This window comes from Malaya genurostris, chromosome 1 (genome assembly GCF_030247185.1).
Source record: "Malaya genurostris strain Urasoe2022 chromosome 1, Malgen_1.1, whole genome shotgun sequence".
Taxonomy (NCBI): domain Eukaryota; kingdom Metazoa; phylum Arthropoda; class Insecta; order Diptera; family Culicidae; genus Malaya; species Malaya genurostris.
Genome location: NC_080570.1, coordinates 24,543,210 through 24,557,240, shown reverse-complemented (window position 1 = coordinate 24,557,240; position 14,031 = coordinate 24,543,210). Strand labels below are relative to the sequence as shown.

Sequence of the window (14,031 nt, the reverse complement as noted above, 5' to 3'; positions counted from 1 at the left end):
CTGTGACGTAATCGCTCTTGTCGGAAGCGAAACTAGCTTTGCAAACGATACTAAATACATCTGCTCGCAGTGGCGATAGAATCCAAACTGATACAATTTTTGTTAAGAGGTTTTTTTTACGTGATTTCGTTTGTAGCTTTTTCACTAATGGGCGGTCTCAACGGCTATAAAAATAGCCGCATACAGATTATTTCATTTTGGATTTGCATTTCATTGAAAGAAACTATCAGGATGCGGTACGGGATTCATTCCTGCCTTTCAGAAGGACCAAATTGTGGAACTCACTACGATATTAAGCACTGTTCGAAAAAAATTTCTCGAACGATTCGTTGTACAGCAGCGGATATTTTGTCCTCTTCCTCAGAACGCGTTCTGATTGGCTGGTGGTGACATGGGTCAAATGAGACAGGTTTTTCAATAGTGTACTATTGAAATACTTCAATGCTTTTGCTATACACGTTTAAGTTGAAAAATGTCGATTTTATTGGTAGTTAGATTAAATAAATCCTTTCACAGATCACTGAGCTATGAGCTTTAAAAATGCGAGAAAGACAAATGCGCCTTATGAATTATCCTCTTTGATACTCGTTTATACCAAACATTTCAGAAAAGTTTAATTTTGAATTATTTGAGATTATGTCACAAAACTGAAAATTTTATCATAAAATTGTGATCATATTTCCGAAGGCACGTATCTAAAATTATGTTGATTCGTTAGATACAACAAGAAATATTCACGATCAAAAACTTATCACTCTCTCAGAGGGTAAATTTTGAAAAGGCACCCCATAGTAAAGTAAGTCGTATTCACGACAAAAAAATTTTAAATTACAGATTCTATATCGAATAATCCGTTGGAAATTGGACTAATATCCCATGTCTCGTCCAACGATCTGTCAAGGGTTTAACAGCAGTTTGAAATTAATAACGATGATAATTGAAAAAGTTGTCAACTTTGACTTAATTTAGGTGAATCAATACAGCTTGTGTTGTTATATTTATGAAACAAATTAATCAAAGTGATTGGACAAAATTTTATTCTGATTTTCGTTAGATGGTGTTCCAAATTCACAATCGAATTTATTGTTTTGGTTTACGCTAGCTCTCGTAATATTTTTCTAGCAACAACGATCACAGCAAATATGTAAGAATACATTTGAACAAAATGTAACATTGTTGTTTGTCAAATGAAAAACTTTCCCGTGCTTTTAGTCTCTTATATGATGTCAATTTTCGGTTCATTATCTTTATGTTGTCAATTCTCTATCAGCCGGTGAGTAAAACAACACGATTATTAAATGCAAAGTCTGCTTTTTGCCTTACCATTAATCTAGTAAGCAATGTATCACATCACTTGATGCAGAGGGTACGAAGTGATATTTTCATGGGAGAAGTTATTGCTCTTGGTTTCATGAGAAGTTAAAATGATTGGTTTCATGATTTTCTAATCATGCCAGCAGTAACGGATTTCTTTCCGTGTAATGTTCCCCATCGTTGTCCACTTTCCATTGTATTTTTCACGACACGATGCACACGACCAGCTGCAGAATGACGCAATCGCGCTCGTTTGAAGCGAAACGTCTCGCAACAGAACTGCTCACAGTGCTGATTGATTCCATACTGAACCAATTTTGGTTGAAAGTTTGCTTTTATCGGTAATTTCATTTGTAGCTTTTTTTCACAAAGGGACGATTGGGTTTTCTTGTTTCATTTTTATCTAACGTAATCAGCCCCACTAATCGTCATACGATCGCTCTATTGCAGGAGAGAAGAGAACGCGAGGCCGCGGCAGCTAAGAAGAAACAGGAAGACGCACTGCTGAATGGCAGTGCCACCACGAACGGAAGTCTCTCGTCCAACGGCAGTGCCGTACCCGCCGCCACCGCCACCAACGGACACCTGCACGGGAAGAACGGCGCGGTCCACCATCATCACAATCATCACCATAACCATAGCAACGGTAGCATCACCAGTAACGGTGGAGGATCGTTACTGTCCAACGGTGGTGCCAAAGCTGCCACCGATTTCTACGTGCGGGGTGATCTCCCGGCCGAGATCGAAATCACGCAACGACAGCCCAGCAGCCGCAATCCGGTCCAATAATAGCGAATTAAATCACCTTCCCTTCCATAAGCCCCATTTCTGTCCCTTCCTCCTCCGGACTCACAAACTGCTTCCCTCGGGTAGTCACAGAGCTAGAACCGTTCTCCCACACGCACCCACACACACATACCCAGCTGTTTCTATTGTTATTATTAATTAATTTATTGTAAAACCTCTTCACTTTTACACAGCCCCACACTCACACATCACTGTTGTTTTTTTTTGTGTTTCGTCATGGTGCAAAAGAAAAACTATTTCCGATTTTGTTAAGAGCAAAAAACAAATCAAAAAAACTGTTCTCCCTCCGAAAACAAATGTATATGTCTCTCGCACATACACACACACACACATTGGCATCAAGACTAAAACTGTACCACCCTTTTGTCCTCCTCTACACAACAACACCACCACCACCACCACAACAACCCATCCCAATAGGAATAAATTGTACTTGGATCAAGATAAGAAATTATTTCGTAGTTGCCTAGACGAGAGTGCGAGAGAATGAGAATCAGACAACAACCAGCCCAATTTTTTTTTAATTCTTTTTTTTTCCTGTTTTTGTTTCTGTCAACGAGGAAAACAAAAAAAACATTCGAACACAGTCAGTCAGTGGTGAAACGGCGGAAACAAGTCTTTTAAACCGAATAATAAAAGCACATTGTTTCAATGTGTTGAGAGAGGAAGAGAACAACAACAACAACAACTATTGAGTATAATAATGCAGAAAACAATCAAACAAAACGAGTAGCGGTGAAAACAATAAAAAACTAAGCACATGTTAGAAGAGTCATAAAAAAATAACACGGAAAACAAACAAAAAAAGAAAAGAGATGAGAGTTTTTTTAAGTGGAAGCCAAAACAAACGTTAAAAGTGAAAACTTTTTACACATTGCATTACAAGAGAAACAAAATGTTACCTTTATTTATATTTTTAAATAAAGTTAGTAACTTGTGGCATAAGATGATAATTGAGATGGGCAGGTCAGGTCAGGTCAGGTAGGCAGGCAGCAGGCAATAGAAATTCTAGATAAAACAACAACAAAAAAATGGCGTTCTGATGAGTGTTGTTTGAGTGCGGAACTGGACTCGAGAGAAAGAGAGAGAGAGTGCGCGACTGGCAAATATTCTACTTGTACATAGTTTAGCTAACCTAATGAAACTAGGCATAAGGAGAGAAAAAAAACAAAACAAAACCGAAAAAAAATGTGGTGAAGATTCCAAATTGATAAAAAAAATAGTAACCGATAAGCAAGCAAAACTGACAGCCAATTGGAAATCTAGTGCTATCTCTATCTAGACGTTACGTAGATGCGTCGTATTTTTTTTCTATATTTTTTTCCGCTCGCCTTGAACGGTTGGTTGATCCTTCATTGGCACTATGGATGGCGCTTCATTGATGTGCTTTTTCGGTATCCCTATTCTGTCTCGTTTCGGGCGCCCTCATACTGTGTCTTTCCCACCATTTTGTTTTATTTTTTGTTTGAAACAGTAATATCAACATAATATACCTACTATTCAGGATCAGGAAGACGAACCTCTACACAAAGTGAAGTTCAGAATATACATTTAAAAGTGGGTGAGGCGTTGGCTGACGAGGCTGCGCTTGCTAGGATTAAAGCATAAAAAAGAGAGAAAAATTAACGAAGGAAAAAACTCTAATGTGATTTCTTTATTTTTTTGTAAGGAAAGCAAATGATATGCAAAATATACTAGTACTAAACAACTCCGTATTTAAGTTGCAGTAATTAAGCGAGCTACAGTAAGAATGGCACATCCATACATACATACATACATACATACATACAAATCGCCTACAGGGTGTGTGCTGATATTTACACTAGAGCACACACCGCGTAAGGGTAGTAGCTTACGGGCCGTTGGCCCGGCATAGCAAACGTAAACGACAACAAAAAGGTGCTTGGAAAGTGAGGGAATACGTATGTGTTACCCTCGAGATACTAAACACATACATTTAAAACAAAACACAAAAAAAAACGCGGAGTTGGATTTTCTGTCTTTCCCAGAGCTTTCTGCTGGAGAAGGAAAACAATTCAATCCTATTGACTTGAAAATAGCGGTATATGAACAAAATAAACAGAAAACCTGTAAAAACAAACATGGCTGTCTCGAGGATTCATTCATTCTAAAGCTATCCGTTCAAAAAAAAAAAACACCTGAGTCGATTTTCAGCATCATGATTTTCCTGATCCTACAATTTTGTGTTTGAGTGAGAAGTTCAGTAAAAGTTTTGAAACATGTTGTCTCACACAGGTTCTATGGTGAACAATCCATTGGAGATGGGGCCAACTTGTCCTGTATCGTTCAACGATTTTTATAAGCGTTTGGTAGCCATTTTTAATCAATCAGAAAGCATCATGGCTTGAAATCATTCTAAAAAATTGATTTATCTAGTGAAGATGGAACAGGTAATCCAGCGGTTACAGGAGGAAGACGGACGGCCTATTAAAATTTTAATTTAGTACTCTTTAATTTACCAATATTTAAAATTGTCAGGTAATAATATGTTTCTACTGTCGGGAGCATATTCCCGGGTATGTGTCTGACTTACATGCGCGCTATGCTAATTTTTATTCCTTGAATCCTACTGAAATGTTCACTTTTGCGGAAACAGTGATAGTTTTCTTACCTACAGATGAGCAGTATGAAACTTCAAACTCGACGTTGAAGTCAATGGCAAAGAAAATAATATGCTGGATGAACTCAAACACATTTTAAGCTTGGGTATTTGCCAAATGACGACTGGAGTCAAATTGTTTCACACTTTGCAGTGAAAAATCAAGGAATGCACATTTTAAAAATAGAAAAGCGTAATCAATGAGTGAAAAGTTGTATTTATTTGAAAAATCCGAAAACCTTATAAATTGATTTTTCATTTTAATTTCAACCACAACAAAACAATACCGAACCATCCGTTAGTTGACACCACTGAGTTTACTGAATGTTCGGTAGTGTTTGACAGGTCAAAAAAAAATCCCATTACCGAACGCTCAGCAATCAAATGAATTACCGAACGGTCAGCTGTTGAAAATTCGGTAAAATATTACCGAATTCTGCGAAATTTTCCAAGTGTGCACAGTATGTTTGCAAAAGTATTGTAATATTCACTGGCGGTCAACAAAGATTGTGATGCGACAAGATAGCGACAAAATGCCGCAAAGATAGCGTAACTGTCATTTGCATCGATTCAACCCCTTCGGGACCACAAGCCAGAAAAATATTTTCTAATTGACTACTAAATGACATTGTTTTTATACTCAGAATAATTAAACAATGATACTTTGTATTAATCGACGTCTTTGTCCTCAAAACATCGTGCTTCACTAGAAACATTGTCAATCACCCCTATTCTGTACGTCGATCGATTCGAAATATTCCGATAGAATGTGTAATTTCCATTCTACATTCCGTTCGAGTTGGGTATGAACTCGAATATCATTCGTTCGAGTTGTTCAATTTTCGAACATTACTCGATCGACTTGCGTACGTATTACTTCTGTTCGGTTTAGAATCGTTCTAATTTGTTTTACAAGTGTGACGGTTTCGTTTACTAAGAAATGACTAATATAAAAAGAACGTTTAAGTAGTGTCGACAGCTTTGATGGTTAGTGTTCGAAATTTCTAGTGTTCCCGAACGAGAGTCGATCGAATCATACAAGTCGAACGGAATAAAGAACTCGAACGAAAGTGTAGATTCGTTCGTATCACAAATCCGTCGGATTGCAGAATCGGGGTGAATATTAGCTATAAAAATAACCACTCAGAAAATTTCGCAGAATTCGGTTATTTTAAACCGAATTTTCAACAGCTGAACCTCAGTAACTCGAAATGTCAAAACAAAATTGTTTGAAAATTTGTTAAAACTGGCAACTCGATTTGATAAATTATTAATCGAATAACAGATATCTTGGATACTGTTGTTCAAAGGCATGCTTATGTAGATAAACAAAACTAACTCCGAATCGATATACCAGTCGCGCATTCTACCACTGTACCTAAGAACAAGAATTGGCCCTTAAAAGTTAAGTGAAGTGCTATGTTTTTGCGATACCGATATGTTTTATCATTTTATTTGCACCACCAGTAAGTGTATGCACCGGAAATTTGACAGCATAGAAGTTACCAATCAACTACATCAGCATCTCACACCATATCTATTAGAAAAATTCAATAAACAATTGAAACTATTGCATAGTTTTCATAAAATATTCGAATTATGCGACTAAGAATTTCTTCTAAGTAGATCGTATCATCAGCATTACTATTTTTTCACGCCATTGAGACAAACTTTTGTTTTATGACTTTTGCTAACCCTAGAATAGTTTTAGTATGACATCTGGATAATTCTTGGAAAATTCTCCTAAGAAAACTTGAAACGCATCTCCAATAAAGATCTTCATGGATAACAATCAAGCTTTTTAGCATGATTTAGCAGAGAAATAACATCAATAAATGCATATTTTTGTTACTGATTCAATGTATACAGGATCTTTGAAAATAGCTTAAATTTAATAATGTGTTTCAAATCGACATCACAGAACGCAGCAATTTCATTATCGTTCTTTTCCCATTGATTTAAACTTCTGTGAGGGTTCCTCTAGTGTTACGAAATATTGTTTTTGGTCTTAATTGAATAGACAAAATAAACATCCTGCTTCACGTTTTTTCGAGTTCTAGAAACAGTAATTTTACTTGATTATTAGCAAATATACATGATTGTAAATTCAGTTTCGTCTTGTGTTGCAACAGATTTGGAAATACATGACTGCACACAAGAGAATATAACGCTTTATTTCGAACTTAATCCTTTTTTTCTTGCATTTTCGTGGCTACTGACAATGGATCGGGATACTTTTCCTATTTGTTTGTTTATTTCTATAATTCCGGTTCCTTGACAAATAACGCATAGCAACCAGAACAGTGTTGCTTAAAAAGATCAATTTTATCATTATCAAGGGGTTGCTATATTTGTGGTAACTGACGGAAAATCACTCACAGACACTTTCTATTCCGATTTTTCTTCGGAGTGCCTGGTCGTGTCGTCGGCTGAACGTTCGGTAATTGCTGAACTGTCAAACAACTACCGTAAACTGTAAACCAAATGGATTTAACGGATGGTTGGGTAATTTTTTGTTTGCTTCTTTTCCTGTTGTTCAAATTCTGGATTTTTGGATTTCAGAAAACAACACAAATTCACAAAAACAAATGAAGAAAATTCCAACCTGTTGTGACTATAGCTTTATTCCATGAAAAAAGGGTCGAATGTTCCGGCTGACGGGAATTATCAGCGCCTTCCAAAACACTGCACAATCCGTCGAGTCCACCAGAAGTTATCCTCGAACGATTTGTGTGGTGGACAAATGATACAAAATTATTTTCTGCCTATAAGTAAACAATAAGCTTTTAGTGGTTCTAATGTTTCAAAAGCTTCACCTGTTCCTCAATCCATTCGATTAAATCGTCAATTTTTTTTTCGTTTGGTTAATTAAAAAGACACTTCTGAAAGTTTTAATAACTGTTTGACAGTTAGGTTTACGACAATCAGTTCTCACAGAAGCTCGGTTATTGGAAGATAATTTTACCATACGGACAGTATGGTTTGTATACCTGTTTACAAAATTCTGTAATGAAAATTTACGTAAAACTGATCGTCTGGTAAAAATTTGCATAATTATTGTAAAAAAAATCATGTTCCGAAATATCGGTCATTTCTATAGATTACCGAAATTTCTCGTCAAAAATATTACCGAATAAAGGAATTAATCTTAGTGTGTAAACTACTATAAACAAAATTGTGACCGACTACTCTAAAAATCCAGTCGTCTTTGACAGATACATACTTGGTGCTTTTAGTGAACAAACAAATAATTCTTGTCGCTAGTGAATATTGCCTTTTAAATCTGTAATTGCCTTTATTTCACCAGACGAATCATTTCTTTATTCGCTCTAATGCTTAATATAAAAATGCTGTAAACGTAGTACAACATACAGCGATGGGGTTAAAACAACCGTTCAACTCTTGGCAAAGGCATACTAGAAATCCTCCAATGGAAGCGTTAAATTTTATAAGTATGACCATAAAAAAACAAATAAGAAGCATCACGCAGTTTTGAAAGTCTGTGAATTTGACGATTGTATATAAAAGTTTAAAGAAACCTGGGGTGGAATCATGTAAGGTGATAAGTGACTATCACCTCCTGGTGATAACGAGGTGATCACCAGAATGTTTGGAATCACCGAAGGTGATCACTTTTACTATCACCATCACCGGTGATTGAGCCAACTTCACTCCATTTATCACCTGTCAAGAAACGTCAATTTTTCAGGAGTAAAATATGAATGTGGCGTATACCGTTGATATTAGGAGGAGTAACATATGAAAGTGGCGTATACCCATATAATATTTTAAATCTAAAGTTTTATTCCTTTAGTTTTCAATTTTTTTCATTAATTCGAGTCATGTTTATCAATGATGATTTGTATGTATCGAAGAGTAACGTTGAAAAAAATTACCTGCGCACAAACAAATAAAAAAAATCACTTGTTGTTCCATTTTGACATGAAGGTGATTAAATCGCGGTGACTATCACCTTACGTAATGCCAACGTTTGATAGTGATGTTAGCCTCTCAGCAGTGGTGACAGAACTTGGTGATTATCACCTTACATGAGTCCAAATTTCCAAAAGTGATAATCACTTGGTGATAATCACCTTACATGATTCCACCCCTGTAAAAGTCTGTGAAATTGCAGTGTGCTTACAATAGAATTCTGCAATAAGGCACCTGTGATTCTGACGCTCATTATTTCGCTATTCTGCGGCGATTCCATTGCAAACCACTATACCTAATAGCCTATTCGGTATATTGTGAAATCGGGCCTTACCATAATTGAAATAAACTATAAGATTACCCGAAGCGTCGATTTATCATTTTCTAAACAATACGAGAAAATGGAACAGAACAATAATTTATCCTCGAAATACCATTCTTGTGGACGTAAAGATATGGTTACAATTCATTCAGGAGGATAATTTCAAAGTAACTTACTTGACTTATTTTAAGTATATAAAAACATTTCAAAAAATGGGCGAAATATAGACGATCCATACAAAAATCATGATATTTGGAATCGAAAATTGCAAACACAATCTCGTTAGTAGTATGTCACAACATGCTTCATATCGTAGAAAAGATGTGTATTAGTAATCTCTTTTTTGATATTGGACTATTTTGTATTGAAATAATACAGGCCAAAATACCTCTGTTACCCTACTCAATTTTTGACGTTTCCATGTATCATTTGAAAATGAGTAACTAGTACTCAATCTCCGAGTAACTTTTTATAAGCATGTATGATTGTTCCTTCGTTTATACACTGAAAATCGAGTTCACTTATTTTTTGGGGAGAAATCGGCTCTTCTATAAGCTATTCATAATAAGGACGTTATCTATTCAAACTTTGACTTGATCGTAAAAAATGGGTAGCGAGCTTTGTCAAAGTTGCATTGATAACACTCACATTTACCTAAATTTTGAGATCATCTTGCATTATCTAAAAATGGGGAGATGCATTTTAGTGGATTTTGGGTAAGGTTTGACTCAAAATTAGGTAGCGGCTGGTAAGAGTGTAGACGTCAGAGTTTTGTCGGTACCAGATATGCCGGGTCTGGATTTTTATAGTTATGCAGACTTTTGAAAATCGAGTTTTTCGAAGACTTTCGTCAAAATTTACAGACTATTGAAATTGCCGCGACGTTTTGCTCTTGCTCACCGAGTCAGTTTAGCGTATCATTTGTTTATAGAGAAATGAAGCCTGCAGATATTTTTTTGCATATATTAACTTTTGCTACAATGAAATTTTTACCTGGCATCTCTGGCCAGTACAGAGCAGTTGCAGTGTTATGCCAGCCTCCTGTCACGACGCCATCTTGATGAGATCAAAATCGGAACTTCAAAATCAGCTGATTGCAACGTAAACAAACAAACAGTAATACATTTGTTTTACGCGTTTACCTTGTTTAGTGCACGAAAATTAGTGAATTTTTGGTCGGCTCTCTCACAATAACTTGTCGGTTTACCTAAAATACAGCAGACAATGTTTTGGGTCATCAAGTGGAGACTATTTTCACAATTTGAGAGTCGCGATGAGTATCAAAACATCGCAGTGTTTGGGGCTCGAAACGCGAGGGGCTCAACGTAATCGGTATACTTTCAAATGGCTGGTGCTCACATACCGGTGTCAGATGGGTGTGTTATGCTTATGATCACAACAAGGGTGAGTCGCTTAACGCAAACGGTTTTCTGTCTGCAAAAACCGGAATGACAAAAATTTTAATGTGCTTTCTGTTGTGCCGTTGATGCAGATATTGTGTCTAGAAGTCTGATTGGTGCCGGAGCGCTACTGCCATGTGCGTTAAGGTGCGATTGACACATTATTCCAAGCTACCGCCACTTGGATTTGATTCGGCACACTTTCATAATGTGCCGTTCGATTCCTATTTAGTAACTAAAACCCTTGTAAGTAACTAAAAGCGCTTATATGAACCAAAAAGTATTGTAGTTTATAGCGAAATAGTGCAAGCATGCAAACATCAATCGAATATTTACCAGTGGAGGTAATTTTGCAGTTTCTGATGGTTGAAAATTCGAGTTAATTCAATTAGTACGTTTTTGTTTTAGATGCTGGAACAAATATTCTCCTATTTAGAACTAGAGGATCGCAAATCGGTCAGCAGAGTTTGCCGCTTGTGGGCCAAGCTTGTGTTTCGTAAATCGAACATTCAGCTGGCGCTCGATTTTCGGGCCCCATCAAAACTGGATAGTTCGGAAAGTTTTCGAGTGCTGATGGCAAGCCAACGGCGCTATAAACACCTTCTACTCTACTTCGGAACTAAGCATGACAAATCTGACTTGATGTTGGCCATACTGTGCAAGTTTGCGGAATCATTGGAAACACTGAAGCTGATATCGGACTGCACGTTTTCTTTACGGTTGGATTTTTTTCGCCGAATTGTAGATCGGTGTCAGAGACTTACTACCCTACATCTACAGTCGGTGATATTCAATCACCATAAAGCCGACGACCTACGTTTCGGTGTTCTTCCGAAACTAGAACGGTTTTACCTCAAGAGCAATCTGCTTGAGCTGGCCGAAGTGGATGTTGCAAAAATTACACCCAACATTACCAGTTTGTTCATTCGAGTCAATTACACTTCTCAGCGGCCAGTAGATTTTGTCCGTTGCTTCGCCTCACAGTTGACGCAACTGGGTATTTGCTTCCAAACAGCCGATTATTTTCGGCAATTTTCAAGACTCCATTTTCCTCGGTTGGAAAAATTTGATTTATCATCAGCAGAAGAATTGGTTGACGAAGGCGAATACGAGCACGAGTATCTTGATCTTATACGGCGGCTAGACAAATTGAAACAAATTAAGCTACAGAACACAGTCAATACAGTTGTACTGATAACTTTGACGCAGTGTTGTCTCCATCTGCAGGATCTCTGTCTGAACACTGATGATTTGACTGATGAACACTTTCTGTGTTTCGGTGAACTCAAGTGCCTAAAGGTAGGCAACTTTTCGTTTATGATTGGAGGAATTAATTCTGTCCAACATTGGTATTTCAGAATCTACGACTAATAAAGGCAGCTATCGATATCACACAACCGGAGATTTATCCTGTTTTGCCGGGCGTTGGACGTCTTACGATTGAGGCTGTCAAGATAAAAAACTACAACAAATTCAATTATTTTCTGCGTCATTCATTTCCCAGACTGGTTTCGTTGCAACTATTACAACTGTTCAGCCCTGTCCGCTTTAAATGTGATATGATTTCGATTTACCATCAAATTTTGAACAATCTGATTTCTCTCGAACGATTGGCATTGCATGAAAAGGTACTAATTGACAATGAAACAGCTAAGCGCCGTTACTTAAACCTAATCTGCTTCAGGGAAAACTACACTGCGAATTTTTCTCCGCCTTCGCCACACTAATAGGGCTACGAGAGCTGCAACTTCGATTCCGTGGGTTGGGTGAATACCGGTATTCGACCGACATGGCCGATTTTCAAGTCCGTTCCCTGTTGGTGGATTTCAGACAGGTGAGATTAATGGTTTCGAAATTATATTGATTATTAAAAACTCTCTTCCATATTAGATCAATGTTGGTGGACTCGATACGCTGATACGTATATTTCCGAACTTGAAACGTATGGAAGTTTGCGGTGCTTCGCCGGAGGATGTGCAGTTTGTTCGACGCAAGCTACCCGGTTGTGTCGTGCGTCATAAGCGCAAACAGCGGATTGTCGAGTGTACAAATGACACGTGAAATAAACGATGCATAACATAGAATCGAGCCAACGAAAACTGTACTAGTAAACTAGTAAGTTTCAATTGTTGTGTTGTTTACTTATATATTTATGTATTTATAAAAAATATGACAATAAAATATACTCAATGAATAAATGCCAAATGACCTCAAACATGATGTTATCGGTTCGGAATATCCGAACGCCGTAATCTCGTTTGTTCAATAGAGTCGAGTTTCTGCAACATATCAAACGTTAATAATTTTGTGATCTCGAATACGGATATAAAAAAAACCTCAATAAATGATTCAAAACAGTTATCACATGTTCTGCATTTTTCTTTACTCGCTTTTCAAGTACATGGAAATAACCAAGCAGAAAGTTCACTTCTAGTGCAAACTTTTATTGCGTGCGGCTCGACAATTGGAGAGGATGACTGAGACAACTATCCGGATGTTTTCCTCCGGCAGCGTAGCTCAAAACATCCAACAAGTTCATCAACACAGTGCACGTATCACCTTTTGAAGGCTCCTAGAGATGAATTGAAAAATTCTTTATTTTCACATTTAAAGCGAACACTTCGACGAAAAAACTACTCCACAAGTGGAAAACATGCAGTGTCTATGCAGTTTAAAGAATTTTCAAAAATAGCAGTAGATTTTCATTCATAAATATTGTTCTGAAATTATGTTTACTTTTTTTCACATTAGTCTCACTGACAGCTCACTTACAACCAGAGATGCCAGTTAAAAATTTCAAATATCTGCAGACAGGGTGTGTAAATCTGAAAAAAAAACAGCAGTCAGCAAGTATGTCCTGCTGGCAGCAATTTCTCTATAAAGTATGACACGCAAAACTGACTTGGCGAGCAAAAAAAAAAAAAAAGGTCGCGGAAATTTCAAAAGTCTGTAAATATAGACGAAAGTCTGCGAGAATTTCTAAAGTCTGCAAAAATCTGCGAGAATTTCAAAAGTCTGCAAAAGTCTGCACAACAAAAAATGTCTGCAGTACTATACCCCAAATCTGCAGATTTACAGACAAATCTGCAGACCTGGCATCTCTGCTTACAACCACAAATGCAAATGAGATTGGTTTGTTTTCATCAGGAAACGAATGCATTAAACACAGTTCAGACGATCAATCATCTTCGGTCGACGTCCAGATTGGTTTATTAATTTTATTTAGCCGAATATTGCTCACGTATCCGACGTTAAAAAGTTCCGTGAACTTGACGTAGTGTCCTTTTATATGAATTACTTACAATTAATGTTGTTGTTCCGTAATCGTTCCATTCAGGTGATAACCGCTTGATGCTGCGTGTGAATCGCTTTTACATATTGTTTTGTTTTCATCAGGAAACGTGTTGGCCACCAATTTTTCAGTAGGGCCCCCGTTCATTTTTCACCGGGCATAGAAACCTCAACACCGATCACTTGTTTTTTACACGAAAAACTTGGCACAATGACACCAAAACGAAATGTAGAGGCGCTGCTTGTTTAAAGGTGATACTTTCAGCAAGAGCCAGCGTTGCCAGGTTGACAGATTTTGTTCGCTTCTCCCAACACTCTAACGAACCCGATCTTTTGCCAGGTGT

At 37.2% G+C, this 14,031-nt stretch overlaps 2 protein-coding genes across 7 annotated transcripts in view; both read left to right on the top strand.

Moving 5' to 3' along the window:
• LOC131435137 (elongation of very long chain fatty acids protein AAEL008004) overlaps nt 1–4,222 on the top strand; it is a 153,002-nt gene extending 148,780 nt beyond the window's left edge. For all 4 annotated transcript variants that reach the window (XM_058602707.1, XM_058602724.1, XM_058602729.1 and 1 more), the window contains one exon: nt 1,765–4,222. In XM_058602707.1, coding sequence (XP_058458690.1) covers nt 1,765–2,103 — 339 coding nt within the window. In that variant the 3' untranslated portion in view covers nt 2,104–4,222. The remainder of the gene's footprint in view (nt 1–1,764) is intronic.
• Nucleotides 4,223–10,035: 5,813 nt separating this feature from the next.
• On the top strand, nt 10,036–12,611 carry LOC131435095 (uncharacterized). Of its 3 annotated transcripts, XM_058602623.1 has the most exons (6): nt 10,036–10,400; nt 10,489–10,642; nt 10,805–11,695; nt 11,755–12,024; nt 12,081–12,230; nt 12,287–12,611. In XM_058602623.1, exons 2-6 carry the CDS (start codon nt 10,532–10,534, stop codon nt 12,455–12,457), a joined length of 1,593 nt encoding a protein of 530 aa, XP_058458606.1. In that variant the 5' UTR covers nt 10,036–10,400; nt 10,489–10,531; the 3' UTR covers nt 12,458–12,611. The 3 variants fall into 3 exon arrangements, with proteins under 3 accessions (XP_058458606.1, XP_058458596.1, XP_058458616.1); XM_058602613.1 differs by having other exon boundaries at nt 10,036–10,642; XM_058602633.1 differs by having other exon boundaries at nt 10,036–10,740.
• The last annotated feature ends 1,420 nt before the right edge of the window (nt 12,612–14,031 follow it).